The sequence below is a fragment of the Sceloporus undulatus genome, chromosome 6 (assembly GCF_019175285.1).
Source record: "Sceloporus undulatus isolate JIND9_A2432 ecotype Alabama chromosome 6, SceUnd_v1.1, whole genome shotgun sequence".
NCBI lineage: Eukaryota > Metazoa > Chordata > Lepidosauria > Squamata > Phrynosomatidae > Sceloporus > Sceloporus undulatus.
This window is the reverse complement of record NC_056527.1, coordinates 106130718-106149892: the sequence shown is the minus strand read 5'-3', so window position 1 is coordinate 106149892 and position 19175 is coordinate 106130718. Positions and strand designations below refer to the sequence as shown.

General features: G+C 43.6%; 1 protein-coding gene across 2 annotated transcripts in view; it reads right to left on the bottom strand.

Moving 5' to 3' along the window:
* The window catches only part of CACNG6 (calcium voltage-gated channel auxiliary subunit gamma 6), a 38687-nt gene that overhangs the window by 3630 nt on the left and 15882 nt on the right, over positions 1-19175 (bottom strand). For both annotated transcript variants that reach the window (XM_042477169.1, XM_042477168.1), the window contains one exon: positions 8129-8203. In XM_042477169.1, the coding sequence (XP_042333103.1) occupies positions 8129-8203 (75 nt within the window). The remainder of the gene's footprint in view (positions 1-8128; positions 8204-19175) is intronic.

Genomic DNA, 19175 nt, shown 5'->3' with positions numbered 1-19175 from the left:
TCTATCTATCTATCTATCTATCTATCTATCTATCTATCTATCTATCTATCTATCTATCTATCTATCTATCTCTAGGGACATTATCAGACAAGGGAAATTGGAAGTATAATCCAATGGCAATCTGAACGAAATCATGGGGTTTCACGTTATTGCGTGATAGACTACCACATGCAAATTTGGGCAATGGCATGCCATTTTTGGGCAATGGGAAGCCAGTTTGAACGCAATTCGCATTCACGTAAATTCGCTGAACTAGCAAATTCACGTAAATGCGTTCTAGCCCCACTTTCTTTTCATTCGAAATTAAGAGAAATTCCTCACGTGTGATAAAGTCCTAGATATATATATAATGAATGAATGCAAGTACTTGTAAAAACAGGAGATGGCAAGCAAAATCCTAAAAAGAGGCATCTTTCCTTTTCCCCATAAGAAGACATACTTACTTTAAGGTGATACTTCCTATGAGACAATGATTATTAGTACTAAAATTCAAATGTATTCAAATTCAATTGATTAATTAATTGATTGAATCAGTGACTAATTAAAATTACTTCAACCAGGTACTTCAACCCAAGCTGAACACCTTTCTTTTCCAAAACAATTTTGTTTTCTTTTGTGTTTTAGAAAAGCATGCTTGAAGAAGTGACTCCCAAAAGCTGGTGAGGCCATTTCATGTAATCTAAGCTTCAGTTATTTCTCATAAAGCCGATGTAGTACACTGGTTGGACTGTCTATAAAGAGAGAGACTTGATTCAGCATGGAATTGCTTGGATTAGACACACTGCCTGTATTTGGATGATAAGATGTTGGCCCAATAAGCGAATACAAGTGATGGGAAAATTGACTGTGTCAAAATTCATGATTTATTTGCTGAGATGGAAATCTGCCATTATAAAATCAGATAAAAGGTCCTTGTTATTCAGAGGTTTTGAAGTATTGCTGGATATATTTTTTTTGCAACTGTGTCACTGATTTGCATTTTGAAAACATGGTGTGCATAAGATGGTGTTCTTTCCCACTTTATGCATCTTCTTCTCTGATGAATTGTTATCCCATGTGCTTTACTTACAATAATAGATCAAAGTGCACTATTCATTGTGGCTATACTGCTGTGGTTTATTTTATATGGTTTCAGATCCACATTTGAATAACTGGTTCAAATGGAAGGAGTAGCTAATAAGGGGTTTGAAGCAGCATTATTCTATGCCTATGTAATGCAAATAGAATTTTTAAATTTCATTCAGGAACTAAAAGGGTTACAGCAATGAAGAAATGAATGTATATATGCACTGAGTTTGGCTGTTTACCCATGTCAAATAAGTACTGTAGCTCAAGCAAGGAAATAGAAATTCCCTCCTACTCTATTTGGGTTACAGAAATATGAAAGTTTAGTGAATTGAGGTTAGGATATAAGAGAGAGAGAGAGAGAGAGAGAGAGAGAACTACAATCCTATGATATCTGACTTTACAAATAATCTAATTTTATGTTTTAGTGGCATCACCAGTCAAGATGTGAAAGAGTCTTGTGCCTGTATACTCAGTCCTTTCCCCTCTTTTTTTTTTTTTTGCAATGAATGGCCAAATGCTTTAATTTCCCATAGCTTCCTCTCATGGCTATACTGGGAAACCATAGTTTAAGGCTCTTTTGGCAGCCTGTGAACTCTTACAGTCCATCCAACCCCTCCATGCAAAAATTCCTCGGTGACGAAAGTGCCGTTTTCACTCCTGGAGCCTTCTAGGAATGTTTTGCATGTTTGGCTCATAAAATATGTGTGTGTGTATTTTTAAGGAACCAGATGCAGAGCAGAAGTCATTTCTGGAATGTCTGTCTGTCTGTGTGTCTGTTTGTGTATTTATACCCACCCCAGATTCTCAGAGACCTACTATTTAAAATTAAACCAAAACAAGGTCCTGACTTGTTGTGATAGCCATAGTTTATAGGTGTGGACACAATGGAGACCATGATTAATTCAGTCAGAATCTGCACTACAGTTTTAACTGCCATGTGTTCGTGCTACAGAATTCTGGGATTAGTAGTTTGTTGTGGCACCAGAGCTCTCTGACAAAGAAGGCTAAATATAGCACAAAACTACAAATCCCATAATTCCATAGCAAGGACACATACTAGTTAGGAGACATGGCAATTAAAGCGGTGTCAAACTGCATTATTCTTGTCTTGCAGATTCAACCTGAGTCCATTATATCCAAATCTGCAAACTATGATTAACTGAAGAGACAGTGGAGTTTACTGGTTTGAGTGTTCGACTAGGACTCCAGGAAGCAGGAACTCAAATCCCTGCCCAGCCATGGGAATCCATTGAGTCACCTTAGGTAAGTCACACTCTCTCAGCCTAATCCAGGCTGCCCCGCTGCGGGGCAGGCCATTTTGCCGAAGAATCAGCAAAAAACTACAAGCCCCAGAATGCTCTGGGGCTTGCCCCGGCTCCCTATTGGCGCGCGGGGCGGAAGGGGCGGTCCTTTCCGCCCCACGACGCTCTGGGAGCCGGACTTTGTGGTGCGGGACTTCCGGTCCTCCAGGGCAGCTCATTGGTTGAGCTGACCTGGAGGAGGAGCCCCGCACTGCACGTTGGAGGGGGCGGGGCCTAGGCCTTTATAAGGCCGCGTTGTCGGCCCTGTCCCCTCAGTCGGCGCTTGGCTTCGCACGGAGAGGAGCCAAGCAGGAAGGGAGGAAGACTGGAGTAGCTTCCTCCCGAGTCTTTCCTCCCTTCCTTGGAGCCGGCCGGGGCCGGGGTAAGTGGGGCAGTGTGGTGGGGGGCGGTTGGTCCTCCCCCCATCCCCGTTCCACTGGGGGCATTCGCCCCGGTCCGCGGCTCCGTCGCCGACGGACCCAGCGGGGTCCTCGTGGCCGGTTGAGGCCTGGCCTGCGGGCACGGCGGCCATCTTTTCTTCCCCCTCGGGGGATTTTGGCACGCCTGCTTTGTTTTTGGCGGGAAAATCCGCCATTTTGTTTTGGCGGGAAAATCCGCCAGTTAAAGGCAATTTAGGCACTTTCCTCTGTGCTGCCTTTGCAGGCATTGCTTTATTTAGGAGACTGCTTGCATGCTTTGTTCTTTTGTTGGCACTCCAGGACATTGCTTGGTTGTGCCTCTGTTCATTATTAATAATGCCTCCTAAGAAGTCCAGGACTGGCAGGGGCCAGAGCTCAGGAGCTGTGCAGAGGCTCAGATTGTCGGTCCCTCCAAATGTTGGGACAGGTTCCAGAGACATTTCTCCCAGCTCTAGCAGTGGGTCTGGGGAAAGGCATCGGCCTCCATCTAGACCACCTGGGGACACATTGACGCAGCCTGATGGGGCTACTGGTTTGTCTGGCGAATCTTTGGCTGTACTGTCAAGATCCATCGCTGAGCTCATCCAGAAAGCTACTACCTCTAGCCAGCTTGCCAGCCCTTCGGCATCGGCGACACCTGAGCCTCAGTTATCCGGATGTCATGTTCCCAGATCGTCGGTTCCTGCATCAACATCTTCGGGCGGTCAAGGCTCCAGCTCATCGGTTCCTTCATCGCGACATCGCGTCCGGCAGGTATCCAGTTCGTCCAGCTCATCGAGCTCGAGTTCGTCCTCCACGTCATCAGCTGAGCGTCGAAAGGAGAAGAAGCGAAAACGCAAGGCCAAGAGGAGACGTCGCAGAGCGCGTCGAGAGGGAGTTCTTCAGCCTGCTGTAGAAGGTGGAGATCATCATGGGGTGCCTTTTGGGAGGGACGGTTTTTGGGTTGAGCATGCTTTGGTTCCTGGTTTGCCCAAGTGGGCCATCAAAAAGAGGGCTTGGCGCCCAGGCCTTCAGGGTGTGTGGGTGGATCCGCGGGCAGCGGATTTTCCTGTTTGCTCTCCTGGAGAGCGTCCACCTGGCGCACATTTATCGAAGAAGGTGCGCAAGAATATCCTGAAGGGTTGCTATGTAGACGTTTTTACCCTTCTTCAACCTAAAGGAAAAGACGCTGTGGCGGTCACTTCAACAAAGACTAGTAAGCACGAGCCAAAGTCGGTTCCTGCGGAGCCCACCTTTTCCAATTGGTTAGAGGGTTTTGTTATTTTCAAGGCTGTGGTTTCCATGGCCTTCCCTGAACGTGCATGGCATTTGGACAGCCATTTTTTGAATGTTCTGCGTGCAAGGACATTCGCAGGTGATGCTGCTGCCATTGCCTACGATGCGGCCTTTCGTCAACATGCATCGCAGAATTCATGGGAGCGTTGGGACTTGCTCCATAACGAAATTTGGCTGCTAGAGGTGGGCACCCTTGCTAGGTTCAAGGGCCCACAGAAAGGACAGGTTAAAAAGGACGCGAAATTATCTTGTTGGGACTATAATGCTGGACGTTGTTCTCGCACAAATTGTAAATTTGAACATTGTTGTAGCAGTTGTAGAGGGTCTCATCCTAGGTCATCGTGTTCCCGCCCTGCTCCAGCAGCTCAGCCCTTTCGAGCTGGGCGCCCTGCCTCCGCGACCAATGGCAAACGAGAAAGTTCGGGGGGGCACAGATGCCGGTGCTGCAGGGAGCCAAAAATGAACAGGTCGCTAAGGTTTCATCCCAGGTATCAGCCATGGCTTTCACGCCCGTAAATACCAGTGCTCTTCTCCCTTTATTGCCAGCATACACTAATAAGCAAGCTGCTTCTTATCTGGCTGATGGTTTTTCCCATGGATTTAGGATCCCGGTTCAAGCCCCTCTTTCGCATCAGTTTCCTAATAATTTGTTGTCTGCGAGATCCATGCCTGAGGTTCTTAGGGCCAAGATCAACAAGGAAATCCAGGCGGGACGCGTGGCCGGTCCCTTTGATGTTCCCCCTTTTGATAATCTTCATATTTCGCCCCTTGGTGTGGTGCCCAAGAAAGCACCTGGGGAATTTAGAATCATTCATCACCTTTCTTATCCTCCAGGGTCTTCGGTGAATGATGCGATCCCAGAGGAGTTGTGTTCCGTCAAATATGCGTCCTTTGATCATGCGGTCCGACTCGTTCGGGCGTGTGGAAAAGGTGCACTTATGGCCAAGTGTGATATTCAGTCGGCCTTTAGACTCCTTCCGGTTCATCCAGAAGATTTCAAATTTTTAGGTTTCCAGTTCGCAGGAAAATTTTATTTTGACATGGCCATGCCTATGGGCTGCTCTATCAGCTGTGCAGCCTTTGGGTCTTTTAGCACCTTTTTGGAGTGGGAGTTAAAACGCAGAGCCTCTTCCCCTTTGGTTACCCACTATCTGGATGATTTTATGTTTGTGGGTCCTGCAAACTCCACCAAGTGTTTAGATCTGTTAAATGCCTTCATTGGGTTGGCAGCTGAGGTTGGGGTTCCCCTGGCAGCAGATAAGACGGAAGGTCCTGCTACGGCTATGTCTTTTTTAGGTATTCATTTGGATTCTGTTAAGGGTTTTTCCTCTTTGCCTCGAGAAAAGTTTGCCAATCTGGGTGGTTTGTTGGAACATGCCTTGGCTGCTTCTAAGCTTAAGTTAAAACAAGTTCAGTCTTTATTGGGGCATCTGAACTTTGCTTGCAAAGTGGTGGCTCCTGGCAGAGCCTTTTGTGCCAGGCTTGCTAGATCCCTGGCTGGCCCCACGCTTTTGCATCATCACGTTCGCATTACCAGACAAATTAAGGAGGACCTGAGAATCTGGTTGCAATTTTTAAATGGCTTTAATGGTATTCCCATCTGGCAAAAATCTTGGTGTCTGGAAGATAAATTGCAAGTCCACTCTGATGCTGCTGGAAGCATCGGTTTTGGTGTTTATTTTCAAGGCCATTGGTGCGCCGAAAAATGGCCTGAAGAGTGGCATGGGTCAGATATCTTAAGAGATATGACCTTCCTGGAGCTTTTTCCCATTGTTATAGCAGTCAACATTTGGTGTGCCGAATTTTCCAACAAAAAGGTGTGTTTTTGGTGCGATAACCAAGCTGTGGTGGCTGTCATTAATAAGCAAACCTCTAAATCCACTAGGGTCATGGGTTTAGTCAGGAAATTTGTTTTGTGTTGCTTGGTTAACAATATTTCTTTCACAGCTCGACATGTCCCAGGATTAAAAAATGATATTGCTGATGCGATTTCTCGATTCCAGGTTCAGCGGTTTCGTCTGTTGGCCCCAGAGGCAGATCTTCAACCTACCCAGTTTCCGGTGTCCATGTGGGAGGTTGGATGTCTGAAATAATAGAAGGCATTTTGGGTTCCATTGCTCCATCTACTTTTAAGAGCTATAAGAATGCTTTAAAGAAACTCTTTCAGTTTTTTCGGGAAGCAGCTTTACAGCCTTGTTGGCCGGTTACCACAGAAGTGGTTTTGCAATTTTTGGTTTGGCTTAGGCACAATAACATTGCTCCCAAAACTATGGCCATTCATCTCGCTGGCATTTCTTTCTTTTCAAAGGCAGGTGGTTTTTGTGACCCTTGCGCTTCTTTTCTGGTAAAAAGGGCTGTCGAAGGATGGAAAAGAGCTCATGCGATTACTAAAGATGTACGGCGCCCTATATGTTTTCAATTGTTATGCAAATTGTATATGCATTTACCTGTTGTTTGTTCATCTCGTTTTGAAATCTAACTGTTTCGTGCAGCATTTACAGTGGCTTTCTTTGGTGCCTTCAGATTGGGAGAATTGGTGGCTGGGTCCAAGAGCGATGTGTCAGGGCGAGCATTGGGTGCCTCTGACATCTCTTTTTTAAAGCACAGTGTTTCTTTTACGGTTCGCCGGTCCAAGTGCGACCAATTGGGAGCTGGTCAGACTGTGGTGTTGCATCGCTTACGTGGCTCACATGTCTGTGCTGTTAAGGCCCTTCTATCTTATTGGAGGATACGGCCTATGGGTCTGGATTTTCTTTTTGTTCATTTGGATGGATCACCGCTTACCAGATACCAGTTTGTTTCGGTGTTAAGAATGACTTAAAAAAATTTGGGGCTCCCAGCTGAAGAATTTGGAGGTCATTCTTTTCGGATAGGCGCTGCCACGGCTGCTTCCAGGGCAGGCTTGCCCGCGCAGGACATCCAAAAAATTGGAAGGTGGAGATCTAAGGCCTACGCTGGTTATGTCCGACCGCACTTGGACCAATGCACTAATCATTAGCATCGCTCTTGGCAGGGTTGGCGGTAGGCCTTCGGTGTAGGCCTTTTGTGGCGGCAGCATAGGCCAGGATCGGCACGGTGTAGGTACCAGGGCCATGGTGCTCTGGTCTGGGAGTCACTAGGTACCCGGGGGCGAATTGGGCAGGCGTATGGCCATTGCGGGGGCCATAACGCGAGTGCGCCTCCCGGTGACTAGGGGCTTAGTGAATATGTGAACGCATGGCATGGTTTGCGGTCAATTTGTGTTCCTTAGCCCCTAGGTCATCCCAAGCGCCTGGTGGGTGCCAGGTTGGTTAATCAGACAACATCGGGTTGTTTGATTTAGCAGATCCTGACCTCATGCTTTGTGCCAACCCATACCAATGGCTTGCTAATAAAGTTGTGGCCTTTCTTCCAAGTTGGTGTTGTGTGGTTTTTTGCAGCAGCATCTAAGGCAAAGAGGAAGACAATGGAATACCTTGGAATAAATCTTGCCAAGGAAACCTCGTGGTTTTCTACTTGAAAACACATAACAAGAAATCATACTGAGAAGGAAGAAAGGAAAGGCCAGCATTGCAAGATGGAGCATGCAAGTATGAAGCTTGTGGGTATTTATGAAGCCAAAAAATGATCACCTGAATGCAAACTTTCTCCATTTTAGCTGAAGTTACCAAATCAGGTTGCTGTGAGGATAAAATGGCATGGCACAGAACTAAAACCTGAACTGCTTACAATGAAAGGCAGGATATAAGTACAATGAAGAAACAGAAGATGATGATGATATCCTTATTCTTATTATTGTTATTATTAAAGTTTATTTATACAGCGCTGTAAGATTTACACAGCACTTTACATAATGAACAGTCAAAACAGAAGTAAAACCTGCCAAATGGCATACATTAAAAATAAGAACAAATTTATATAATTAAAACATCTCTTAAAAGGTGGTGATTTGGAACGCTTCTCTAATCAAAATTGTCTTCAATTCAGCCTTAAAACTGGCTAAGGAAGTGATCATGATTGTTTTCCCCCCCCAGAATGGGCCAACATGGTTTATTTGCATTTGAATTATTGATAGCATCACCTCACCTTTTTTAGTAGATCTCTGAAAGATATGGGCATTCTCCCCAGTGGTGAAGAATTTGAAATAAGAACAATTCGCTTCTGAAAAGAAGAAGAAGAAGAAGACAGTGTATTAAAATCAAGAACAGAGAGTGAAGGCTACCCTTCGAGGAAAGAGATAATCAAAAAAGTCTTGGGGACAAAATTATGTGCATTAGATAGATGCAAATATTTATTTAATTTGCATACATAATTCTAATTGCATAATGTGTTTTCAGTGCTCTTCTAGGAAATTTGCTTTTTACACATAGCAAGAACTCTGTGTGTTGTAAACAACAGACTGAAAACTGTGTTGCTCTCAGGAATTCATTTGGTGCTGTTAAAATAATTAAGTCAAAAGTGCCATTGCATCACATACTATCAGATTTATTTATTTAAGATAGGAAAATAAAACAATATGGGCACATCTAGAATATGGGATTTAAGAGCCCTAGGGATGTTAGTTCTGTAAGGCGAGGCTAAAGATAATTTTTCATAGCACCCTCTCAGGCAAGATTATTTGAGTAAAGCTTTGAAGATTTACTGGTTACAGACTGGTATGAAGATAATATGAGCTGCAATGTAAATATGGCCTGTAGCAGGGTTGTCAGATCTCTGGCATGGACCTGAGTCTATAGTTTTCATGGGTCATTTCCATCTGGGAGACAGGGGTGCATGTTCTCCATTGGGGGGGGGGGGCTCAGCTCCAGCCGAGAGGAAAGGGTTGGATGCAAGTTTTACAAGCCTTAATGGATTTGTTGTGGCAAATTACAAAAGGCTCTCCACAGCTGCAACCGCACTGCAGAAATAATCCAGATTGACACCACTTTAACTGCAGTTGCTTGATGCTGTGGAAGGCTGGGGTTTTTAGTTTTGTGAGATATTTAGTCTTCTCTATCAGAGAGCTCTGGTGTCACAACACAGTAAAAATCTCAGGATTCCATAGCACTGAGCCTTGGCACTTAAAATGGTGTCAACCTCGATTATTTTTGCAGTGCGGATGCAGCCAGAAAGTCTGTGCATTTACCTAGGCCTTGACAGACCGCTGTACACACAACGCACACCCCAATGCAGCTCTGATGCCAATGTCACACTGTGCGCCCAACTACACAGGGCCGCGGAATGTAGGGTTAGTCTGTTCAGCTCTTACATGCACCGCAGAAAGGCCAGATTGGAGCGGCATGTAGGTGCGGTCTGTTCGGTCCTTTACTTAGCTTCCTTATTTCCTCTCAGACATTCTAGTACTAAGGCTCACCCTATGCTCTGCTCTTTTCCACAGCCACTTTCTGGCTAGAAGAAAGTAGGCTATCTTAAATTGCACCTGCTTAAGTCAGTGAGGAGGAACAAAATTCTTGATATGAGAACACCCCTTTAGCTATCAGAATTTCCAAACAGAAAAATATGTTCTTTGTTTGTGTGTGCATTTGAATGACAAGATATAAACAACTGGTGTTGCTGATTCATGACACCTGAAGACATAACACCAAGTGCCATCCTTAGATCTCCAGTTTTGACATAGAAACCGCAGGGCCTGGGATAATCCTAAACTGGCAACCCTAGATAAGTGAATATGTAATGTAGATACTGTGTAGCAACAAAGAACTGTGTTACACAAAGCCCACTGGGGATTTTTTCACATGGAGGAATGTATCGCTGTCCTGAAAGAAGAAGAAAGGGGGGCAGAATCCAAAAATGCAAGAAATTACGTAGTAGTTTATCACATGCACAGACGAACACAGCGTCCATCCGAAAGAGAAAGCAGTGTGAATGCAAATGAAATCATCACATGGTTACGTACCCATCAGCTTCTTGATTTCAAATTAGCATGTTAGCGCATGCACAGGGAGGACAGGATCCCACGGCCGATAGTAATCCCATGGCCAAATTGGAGATGCATTTCATACTAACGCAAATGCAAATTGATTGCAAATTCGCAGTGGAAAAGGATGTATAAAATCAATATTTTCCTGAATTCAGCTATTCCTGGGATGTCTCACAATTGCGTTTGGATTGCCGTTTGCATGCGATGTCGTTTCAAAATGTTTTGCGAAATTACGTGAAATACATTGGGTGACCCCAGATTAACCTTGGGTTAACATTCCAATTTTCCCCGTATGATAAAGTCATGGGTAACTTTGGGCAAATCAAAGGCTGCTGCCACACTCAGAAATAAATCCGTTAGATACTGCTTTAACTTCCATGGCTCAATGCTATGGAATTTTGGGATTTGTAGTTTGGTGGGCCACCAGAGCTCTCCGAAAGTGAAGGCTAAATATGTCACAGCATTAAAAATCCCCAAAATAGCGTTGAGTCATGGCGGTAAAAGTGGATTTTAGAATTTTTCCTCCGCACTATAAGCTGGTTTGCTGAGAAACCCAAAGAGATGAGGCAAAGGTTCTGCAATTAGTCCTCCTGGCTCTGTAAGTATGTATCAGTTCAGGTTACATAAATTTTTCTTTGGGAGGGAGGCCATTTCTCAAACTTGGCCATCAAAGCAGACTAGCAGAGTGTTGGGGCAAGGTGCGGGGGAGAAGGAGAAAATGGTTCTCTGCATTTCAAGCCTCAGGGCTTATCCTTTCCAAATTCTTACCTTGCCCACTGGAGCAGATTTAATTGTGTCCCCAGAGAGGGAAATGTTAGCAATTACTGCAGCCTTTGCAGCTGGACAAATTCCAGGTAGCCCCGGGGCTTTCTGTGTATATATGCATGCGGGAGAGACCTTCCTATGAAAGATTATTGTGCTCAAATATGTTACCATTTAAGATTACTGGCTCTCTAGTTCTCCGCATCATTATTTCAGCAAACCACATCATTTTTTTTACCCATTAGGATGATGGGACAGGCTGGGCGAGGGGGAAAGGTGACATTTGTATAGAGTTTGAGATCCAGCAAGTTATACACAATTTTTGAACTGCTTGACAAGATGTGAAGCTAGAAAGCTGATCTGTTTAATAAGGACTTTGGGAGAGACTTCAGGTGGTTGTGCCTTGTCACCCAAAAGTACCAGAGAAAAGGAACTATAATGCACAATGTACAATATAAATGTACAATATAAATGCACTGGAGCCAGTGTGGTATAGTGGTTTGAGTGTCGGACTCCAAAAACCGGGGTTCGAATCCCGGCTCGGCCATGTAAACCTTGGGCAAGTCACACTCTTTCAGCCTTAAAGGATGACAATGGCAAACCCTTGTCTGAAGAAACTTGCCAAGAAAATCCCATGATAGGTTCGGCTTAGGGTTGCCATAAATTGGAAATGACTTGAAGCCACGCAACAACAAGAAGCATGGAATTTTCACTGTGTTTCCCTCAGAGTTTGGAAATGTTACTTTGGGGACTATGAAACTACTGGAAAATAAGATTTATTCACAGGATAATCCCAATTTAAATTTCTAATCCCATCCCCTGTGTGATAAACTCCTACAAAGTTATAGCACTGTATTCTATGGAATCCTGGGATTTGAAGTTTGGTGAGTCATTGGACCTTTCTAGCTGATAATTCAGAGGAAGGGAGTCAGTAAAAGCACCTCTTGAGTATGCCTTGTTTAAGAAAATCCTATAAAATTCATGGGGTTGCCATAAGTCAACAGGAGATTTGAAGACACACAAACAGCAAATCTTGAGTTCCCATAGGTTGTTGCCATGGTAGGTTAAAGTGGAATCATAGCACTATAACTATGTAATGTGAAATGTCCCTAGGAGAGCAGCACAAGATGAGGTTGGAAAAAAGCAGGGCAATGAGGATGTCCCTGAGTGGGAATGGAACAAAACTTTTCTAATGGTTGAGATTAAAAATTAATCCAAATGAAGTTTGGGATTAAAAAAAAATGCAATTTAGCTTTTTGTAATAGAACACCGCCCCTTCCTAACCCTAGTACGTATACAATACGTACTATATGGCGGTGTGTATCCTGCCACAGTTTTAAAGGTTCTGACATGTTGGAGGGCAGGCACCCATTGTAGATTGTTTCACTCAATGCTCTTGCTTTTTGCCACCCTTTTCAGACACTGCTTCCAATAGAGTCTGCAAACAGAGTGGTTAGTTAGTTACTCGAAATTAGGCCTAGCTCAGCAAAAGGGATGGCTCTAGTTACAGGGAGATAAGCCAGGAGTATTAGCTAAGTAATTGGCTCCAATCCCATTTTTCGGACTGCCTTCTATGCTACTGCCACCGGCCCAGGCTGCTGATTGAGTTACAACACAGTCAGTCAGGCTAAGAAAAACACCCAGCAGCTCCTGGACACCACCGTGGGAGACAGATGAATGCCAGGCCCCTGGCTCTGGGCCTCTTAACATCATTCCAAGCCCCATTTCCTTCCCATAGAAACCATGGGTAGAAATTCAGCTCTAAAAAGATAGCACATACACACACTGTGTCTTTAGACATGTATATGATTTGTCTGATACAGTGAGATGTGGAAGTTGTACATGTTAGCTAAAAGAAGATGGTACATCTTAGCTAAAAGGAATCAGGTCAAAAGAAATTGTAATAACTGGGGGGGGGGTGTTTAAAAATGGGTCAAACAATCCAAGGAAGTCTTCAAAACTCCAAAAACTCAAGATGAAAACCCAAGAACACTGAGTTCAGTCCAAAAGTTCAAGTATAAAATGTGCTTTGTTCATTTCATTGCCTTTGTAAAATCCTTCTTGCAGCGAATGATAAAATGTCCCACTGAGTGTGCAATACAGTTTTCCTGCGGGAAACTCTCTGTCACTTCTCTTTGTGCTTTAGTAATATGTCTTCTCCTTACAGGTTTTCCTGCTACTTTCTCAGTTTTATCTTAAATCTTCCGTACTAGGAGGAGAGGGCATTTTTTTGCCAAGGGCTCACTGTTGCAGCAATGAGGGGATGGCAAAATAAAGATATTGCCTTCCTATAAGAATTCTGCCCCTCAACTATTATTTTTTTTGTAGTCCCCAAATTTCTAGCATTACAGAGAATAAGATACTGAAATAATTCTCATCTAGAAATCTTACACTTACTGTGTTTGTATACCCTTGTTCAGTTTGCCTGCCCCTTTCTTTGACTGCCTCAACTATATTTCTAAATGCTCAACTAAATTTTAAGGTTATTGCGATGTTATAAATTTTGGAACTGAAGGAAGATTTCATTGGGGCAGAATTCTAACTTATAGAGGAAGATGGTGGCCTCATTTGTACATATTATAGCTTTACTCCTGGGACTCTGGGAGGGCCACATCTCTTTGGGAGAATAATCTATTTTGCATGCCAGTTGTGGCAAGTATAGCTTGGGTATCCCTTATCCAAAATGCTTGGGACCACAAGTGTTTTGGATTTCATTTCCCCCCTATTTTGGAATATTTGTGTATACATAATGAGATATCTTGGAGATGAGTCCCAAATTTAAACATGACATTCATTTATATTTCATTTACACTTTATACACATAGCTTGAAGGTAATTTTATAGATATTTTTTCACAATTTTGTGCATAAATCTAAGTTTGTGTACACTGAACCACCAGAAAGCAAAGGTGTCACTATCTCAGCCACACATGTGGACAATTTTGGATTTTGGAGTACAGTATTTAGGATTTTGGAATTTCGGATAAGGGAGACGATAGTCAAAGTCAGGAGGGGTGAGACAGATCCAAAAGTGGATCAGCTCTGCTCCTTCCTCTGGACCTCTCTCTCTCTCTCTCTCTCTCTCTCACACACACACACACTTCTGCTGCAGTCTTCTCTTACTCTCTTTCTGCCACCTCTTTTTCTTCATTCTCTCTCTGCATCCACCTCCTCTTTCTCCCTATTCATCTCTTCTTCCCTTCCCACTCAAGCAACCTGCGAGGCAAAGGACAGAGGTCAGTACTGATCTCTTGCAGAGGTATTTTGAAATTAAAGACAGCTTGGCAGGAAAAAAGGTACTTTTACATTTCCAGGTTTTTGCTAAAAGAATCAATAGTCTGATTCACTGAAAAGAATCTTCCTTTTTTCCTGTAGGAGAGCAAGAAAGCATATGCTTCTTCTGATAGAAGAATACCTCTTCATGCAACTTGTGATGGAGGCGGATGAGATGTGCAAGTTGCCCCTTTGCACATGGCACTAGAAGGATACATGTTATTCTGTTTGGCATTCTGCCTCATATTTCTGCCTCTGAACTTAGAGGAAACATGAAGCACAACAATCCTCACCACCCCTTCCACAGGAAGGAAAGATAATTCAACCAGCCGATCCTCATAGAGTTCAGGCAATTCTTGCATGGTAGAGTTGGACCATACGTTCCAAGATTTTACATGTGCAATGCCGGATACATGTGGCCAAAGTTTTTCAAAGCTGGCTGCACCCTATTACTTTTGGGCAAAATGTTCAATTTTTGGACTACAGCTCCCAGAATCCTCTTCCTAGGGGGGGCCTGTTGCAGTAAAAAGGGGAAGAAAAAAAAGGTAACTTTTCCAGAGTCCTGAAGTAAAGAAAGATTAAAATTTCAGACAGCAGGTGCAGAGTCCATTTATCATGCACCAGGGCTTTTGAGAGGCAGACTTATATCCAGTTAGTTCTGGCGCTGGAGAAATTAGAAATGGATCTGTCCAATGTTTAATATCTAGAAATAGAGATGCCAAGGCCAGTTGGGTCTTGAAATGTTTATGTACCTGCCTCCCTATCTGGGAAGTAATGCTGCCTCCAGATTTTGTTGCTCTCCTGAGTGGGACAGAGCCATCCTTTTGCAAACTGGAAATGATATATGCCCAGGACCAGCTGTTACTCTGTGACTAGTCCTGCCCTCGGCAGCTGTTTACTCTGCCTGTATTGTTGTTCAAGGCTTTTGCAGACAGTTGGATGGATGCAGAGTGGAAATGTACAAGAGGGAAGACCCCATGACTGAAGCCAAGACGGGCATCCAAAATGAATCCTTTTTATCTGCTGTGTCTTTTAGACAGACATCTTGTTTCTGTTTGATGGACAGTCAGTCTGCTCCCCGCCTTGGCTGCTGGGCTCAGCCATTACCCCCTGTTGACAAAACCTGATGCCTCATGTCTAAACTGGAATGTGTCCAGATTAGACCTCATGTACAAGGCTGCTCTTAACACTGAGAAACCTTCCCTGGGCCCTTTATTTTCAGCATTTTTGTACCGGACTTGGTAGCATTTGCTCAGGGCTGGGTAGCATACTGGATTTGTATTCTGGAACAATTTCTTGAGCTGGAGTGTGGTGGTCCCTTTGAATGTGGCAATGACATGATGATTTGGAAATACTGTATGTATGTCATTTCAGGGCAACATCAGAGAGTGGACATATCAATCCTCTGTATCCATGGATTCTTCATTCAAGGATTCAACCATCCTTGGCTTGAGAATATTAAAAAATATATAGATTTAAAATAAATTATGAGGAAGATGATGGTGAGGATGAGCATGATGATGATGATGATGATGATGATAAATACCTTTAAAACATTTGTAATAATAGATGGTGATCATTTGGGTCTGATTCTTAACCTGCTCTCAAGCACTCATCATTTTTATTTTCACAAGTCCTCTCCTAACTGGTGAAAGACATTTCTCTGCATAGCATATGAGTTTCCTCATTATCTGTCTTGCAGTTAGCAAGATTTTTTTGTCATTAAAAGACAAACATTTTGCAAGTATGATCACTGAGGCATATGTCACTGAGGAAATCCTATCATAGGAGTGGAAATGGATTGATAATAGAGAACATACATTCCTCTTAATGATCCTCGGGTAAATCAAACACTGTCCAGATTGACCTTCTAGAGCAGAAGACATTTTTTCCAGATTCTGAATGATGGGGAGATTATTCGCCTCCATCTTTCTTCGTATATTCCATTTGCCTTTTAAACACTTGAAATCAGTTATCATCCCTTTATCTTCTTTTCTCCATGCCAATTGTATCCCACTCTTTCCATTTACTTTCCTGTCCGGCACTCTAAAATCTCTCCAATTTGTGTGCAGTGATTTTGGATGGAGCAGTGGAACATAAATGGCAAGTGTTAATCCATCAGTTCTTTGTCCCCTTTTTTGCTATACTTTTGATCAAATCATTTTGTCCACAAGTATTTAAAAAACAGCGCTGCAAATAAGGAAGTGGAGCAGAAACCTTTGTTGTTGTTGTTCTTGTTGTTGTCCCATTTCGGTTTTGGTGTGAGTAGAAAGAGAAGGTCTTTCATAATAAGGTAAGTTTGATAGGAAACTTCCTGATGTGCCAAATCAGCACATGAACAACTCCTTGTTCCTAGCAAGACAGGAGAGACACACCCTGTTTTGAAGCACACTTGTGTCCTGTCTGTTGGCATAAGATTTAAGAGGATGCAAATCACTGTAGCAGACAAACTTGAACAAGGGCATCCGGTCCAAAGCCAAGAATGTTTCTCTGCTCATCCAGTTCACACATGCTCATAATTCCTCATTGGCAAATTACCCAACACTTGATGTTGCCAATTTGACCAGAATGAAAAGTCCTGACTGGCTATTCTGCCTTAGATCCGTATCTAAAATCCAACAGGTGAAGCTTTTTCACAGCATAGAAATTAATGTTGTCGTATGCTAAATTCTGCATGTCAAAGGCACAGTTATGTGGCAAACTGAAACTGTAACGCCCCTGATAAAACTATAAAGTTGGTAGGAAATACCAGTCCCTGATACCTGATCTGTAATGGCCTTTTCATACATGAAAATAATAGAGCGGGTGACTTTGATCCACAAACTGGTGGAATGGAAATCTAATCCCCACTCCCACTCAGTGGCTTTTCATTCACATAGAAAATATCAGTGTGCATGCCAAATGTGTAATTTAGCCCTCAAATACTACATTTCCCCCCACAATTTAAGGTTATTAAGTACTGTGAGAAGACAACAAATGAACAATTATATATCCACTAGCTGAGAGGCTTACAGAGTGCAGTGGGCCTGGCAGAACTTCTTCATTTGCACTTTGCTTTCAGCCTAATGCAGGGATGCACAGTCAGGCATAGTATATGTCTGATGGGATGAAAAAGCTGGAGACCTGAAATATTGGACAGCTGCTGCCAATAACAAGAGATTTGTTTGTTTGCCTAACAGCTTCAAGATGGAATGGATGCCCTCAGCTGTGAGAACATGGACTGTTAAAGATGCATAACTGTTTCTCTGCTACTATGGAATTCCAAGCCATAGCCGTGTTACTCTTGAAAATCAGTATGCAAAGGGATCTTATAGCAACTTTGTGACTAAAATAAAGAAGCTGGTAGCATGAGTTTTTTCCTAAATTCTAGTCTAGGAAAGCTCATGCTACCAGCTTCTTTCTTTCAGTTAGTCTCAATGGTGCTACAAGATACTTTTGCATATGTCCTACTGCAATGTCAATTCCAAGAACATGGTGGAGTTAGGTGCAGAATTGAGATCTTGCCTTTAACCTAAGAATGATTAGATGGAATCTCTTGCTAGCCCTGGAACTCAACCAATGTTATTTATTTAGAGCACTTCCTTTCCTCAACTGAATTCAAGGCAGCAGCATATGTAAAGGTTCCTGGGTAAACTCCAGTCCAGGTACTGGAAAGATCAGACCAGCATATAGTGTTACTCTAAGCGTACGTCTACTCTGATAGGAAAACCCAGTTCGCTTTATTGGTTACACTGATCTGCAGCAACTATAGATTTGTCTACACACACCAAAGTGGGTTTGGGAGAAATGTTCACCTAGTTTTCTATTTCAAACACACCCTGGTCCAATTAATCACAGTATGTGTGGACACATACTACTCACTACTCCAACCTGGTTGTTCTGCTTTACTCTTTGGGGGTGTTCTCACTGGCTTATACTCCGTGTTACAAATCGAATCCAAGGTATAGCGTTCCTATTAGAAACCGAATTATCTCTCAGACCCTTGGTCTGACTAGGTGGCATCATTGTGATGTTGTGGCTCTTGTTTGTGGCTGCCTGGATTTCCTTTTTTGGCCCTCCTCCCTTTTAAAATCCATGCTCTAGCTGTCTTTGGTTTCTGTTCTGGCTTGTCCTGTTTGCTGGCACCTTTTCCTGACAGTCTTCCTGGAATAACCTGGCTCATTGCAAATTGGTTTGCTGCAATTTCATCTCAGTACTGAAGGTTGACAATAAATGAACCAGGGTGTGTGTTTGGGGACTATTCTCTCAGTGTCCAAGAGTGTCAGCCTAATTTAAGAGACACAGGTCAGGCCATGTGGAACTTCTAGTTTTGTCCTCCAACGTACACCAACATCACCTGCTGCTTGAGGCAGCTGTCTCACTATGCATAATGAAAGACCAGCCCTACCACTATGTGAACCTCAGATTTCTTCACCTGTAGAGGTGGAGGAGCGTTCCACAGATACTATGGACTGGCAAAAAGACAGTCTTGGAGCAAATCAAGCCTGAAGTCTCCTTAAAAACCAAAATGACCAAAGTGAGGTGATCCTACTTTGGACATCTCATGAGATAACATGGTACATTAGAAAAGACAATAATGCTATAAAGTTGAAGACAGGAGGAAAAGAGAGAGACCACACTACATGTGGATAGATAAAGGAAGCCACTGTCCCATGTTAGTAAGGCTCAGGGTGTCTCAGAGGGGGTTTGTCTTTGCCTTCCTGAGTCTGAGAGAGTGTGACTTGCCCAAAGTCACCCACTGAGGTGTGGGACAGACCGTCCAAAAAGGATGGTCTCCTGGCACCTTGCTTTGCTCTGTGGGGAAGCTGCAGCCTCCAGACCTCGGGACTTCCCCGTGGAGCAAAAAGTACCCGCAAAAAGCGGGTTCTTCTTGCTGTGTGATTATGACGCAGCAACGTGTGGATGCTAAGTGTCCATCACGTCAAAATGGCGGTGCCCATCTGTACAGGCCGCCGCCATTTTGATGCCCTCGTCACGTGCGAGGGGCGAGGGGCATCTGGAAGCACTGTACCTCGCACGTGATGAGGGCGCACTATAGCGCTCGTCTGTATAGCGTCTGAGTTTCCATGGCTGAGCAGGGATTTGAACCCTGGTCTGCAGTGTCATAGTCCAATGCTCAAACCACTACACTATGCTGGCTCTAGAGGAGGCATGCCTGTTGAGAAACTTTTCTTGAGAA